Raw genomic sequence first — 2,647 nt, 5'->3', positions numbered from 1 at the left:
CACAATGCAGACAGACTGCTCCTCCTGGGGCTCAACTTGAAGGTAGAAGTCACCCTGGCGTAACACGAGGGGATTGAGGGGTGCTAGATGGACCACAACCTCATCCCGCAGGCACAGCGGCCAACCCTCGTGCAGGAAGAGGCAGTGTGAGTAGGGGACCTGCGGAGAGAAGGGGATGATGTCAGAGAATCTGGCCCTGAGAGCCCCGCCCATGGGTCTACTTCCTTCCCTCTCCCAGAAGTAACCTTGAACAGGTCACTGACTTGGGTGAGGTAAGAGAGAGGGCAGGATGCAGCATCTGAGGAGGCCCCACTCTCTCAGGGTCTTGCAAGTTGCACAGCCCTGAACGTGAGCATCTCTGAAATGCTGCACCTTTGGTACCTCTTCTCTTACCCTGGTCCTGGCCCTGGCCTTGAAAATACTTGCTAGCCTATTGGCCCAAGGGAGAAAAACTCTGAGTGCCAGGCACTGGTTAGCAAGCGCCTTTCCCATGAAGATAACCCTGCTGACTCAAGCTCCCTTCTCCCCACCATCTATCCAAAACTCCTCTCTACCCAGCTCAAGGCTGAGCCCTCCACTTTAGGGAGACATGGGTTCCAAGGTCTAAATCACTAATTTGTGCAAATAGCTTCTTCAAGCTTCATTTTTCCAATCTGCAAATAGGAATAATGGTACATATTGGTATTATTGGGCTGGTATGAGGATTAAGTGCAATGATCGATATACAGAGGGTGCCAAAAGATGTGTACACATTTTAAGAAAGGAAAAAATTCGAGTATTAAAACTGTAATACTCAACATACATCGATAACAGAAGATGAATACAAGTCACGTTTGACTTCTGCAATTACAAGAAGGGCTGAGTGGCTACCATCAGCGTCCAGACACTTCTGATTACGGCAAACTACTGCTTGAGCAACGCTGACCTAAGTGTCCACTTGTATCACTGCACATGCTGTTGCAGTTCCTTCATAGTACCATGTGTCTCAAACTTATCACGAATGCGTGCAATTGTTAGGTGTGTTGGAGGTTCTGTTGCATGCTCACACCTCCATTATCATTGTACTTCCACAACGTTCTCGAATTTCAAATATCACTTCAAAATGGTCTTGTGCTCCTTGAACGACAACTCTGCTACCGCCATTTTCTTTGACCATCCTACCTGTCGCATGGTGACACTTGCACCATCTTTTGAGCGAACATCATACTACACATTGCTACCGGAATTCAATTCAACTTTGAAAAGTAATACATAGATAGCATCGCTTAAAATGTGTATACATTTTTTTGGCACCCCCATATCTATATCTATTTATCTATCTATCTATCATCTCTCTCTCTTTCTCTCTCTCTCTCTCTCTCTCTCTCTCTCTCTCTATATATATANGATGGATGTTTGGAAGGATGGCTGTTTGGATGGATGGATGTTTGGATGGGATCCTAGACATTGCTTTCATATAATCCAACTCCTTCATTGGGAAGACGATAAACCTGAGTCCCAGGGAGGCTCAGTCTAGAACACAGGCTTCCAGAACATTCCCTGTCTTCCCCCACAACCACCAGCATCTGACGATGCTCAGGGAACTGCCCACCCCCAGCTCTCTTCCTTCCACCTCCACCGGCCCCTATCATCCCCAGGACCTGGCAGGCACGCTATCCTGGAGTGGACAATCTCCACACTCAGTGCCCCAATCCTGGGCTCAGGCCTTGGCAGCCCCTCATCCAGAGTGGGGCCTCTTCCTGGGGGGTCTGCAGAAGCTTCTGGGAAACCAGCCTTTTCTCCAGTCAGTGGGCCTGAGTCAGCAGCCGGGCCAGATGTTTTGGTCTGAGTTGTTCCAGCTGGGAAAAGCAACAAAGAAAAGGGTGTTGAGCAAAAGATGGATTTTCCTGGGGAAAATCTTTTACCTTCTGACTCAAAATAATAGCTTACAACTATTGATCTGCTACTACATGCCAGCCGTTGTGGTAAGTTCCTTACTTCTGGTGTCTCTTTGAACCTGGAAACAACTCTGAGGCAGGTGAGATCCCCATTGCTCAGAGAGGGAGACCTGGACTTGGAGAAGTTAAGTCCTTGACCAAAGTCACCCAGCCAGTGAGTGGTGAACCTGGGGTGTGGACTCAGGCCATCATGGGACAGTTAATAGTACCTTGCTCAGTTCCAGACCCAAAAGACTTCAAGCTTCTTGTGATGCCACCCCGTGCTCTAAACTCCTGAGACTGAGCCAGCCCAGGAGGGTCTCTATTCCTGACCGCCTGATCCCATCCGGAGAATGGTTTCCTGCTCCAGCTGAGCAAGTGGACACCTTACCTTTCCCCAAGCCCTTGGCTCGGTTGGGTTTTGGAGAATAGAATGAAAACAAGACCTTCCAGGGCCCGTCATGCTGGAGCAAGGCTTTCTCGGCGGGTGCGGGGCTTTGCCTCTGCCCCTTCAAGAATGAGAATTTGAGCCCAGGAGTTGGAGATCTGGAAGACGAGGTGTCAGTCACAGACTGGGGACAGCTCCCATTTCTCTGTTTGGCCCTCTTTCCCAACTTGGTTTCAAGGGCTGGAGCAGCACGAGGAGGAGGGGCTGGACACAGGTAGGCAGAGGATTCTTGTTTTGGTCCAGGCTTGAGCTGGACCGTATTCTCTGGGTTTTCCAGAGGTCC

General features: G+C 49.5%; 1 protein-coding gene across 1 annotated transcript in view; it reads right to left on the bottom strand.

Annotated features, from left to right (window-relative positions):
• KIAA1755 (KIAA1755 ortholog) overlaps positions 1–2,647 on the bottom strand; it is a 50,829-nt gene that overhangs the window by 30,589 nt on the left and 17,593 nt on the right. Inside the window, exons 3-6 of the mRNA XM_019625060.1 lie at positions 2,308–2,647; positions 1,592–1,838; positions 394–430; positions 17–159 (exon numbers count right to left, since the gene is read on the bottom strand). Coding sequence (XP_019480605.1) covers positions 17–159; positions 394–430; positions 1,592–1,838; positions 2,308–2,647 — 767 coding nt within the window. The remainder of the gene's footprint in view (positions 1–16; positions 160–393; positions 431–1,591; positions 1,839–2,307) is intronic.

The sequence above is a fragment of the Hipposideros armiger genome, unplaced genomic scaffold (assembly GCF_001890085.2).
Source record: "Hipposideros armiger isolate ML-2016 unplaced genomic scaffold, ASM189008v1 scaffold_613, whole genome shotgun sequence".
NCBI lineage: Eukaryota > Metazoa > Chordata > Mammalia > Chiroptera > Hipposideridae > Hipposideros > Hipposideros armiger.
This window is presented reverse-complemented; position numbering and strand designations above follow the sequence as displayed.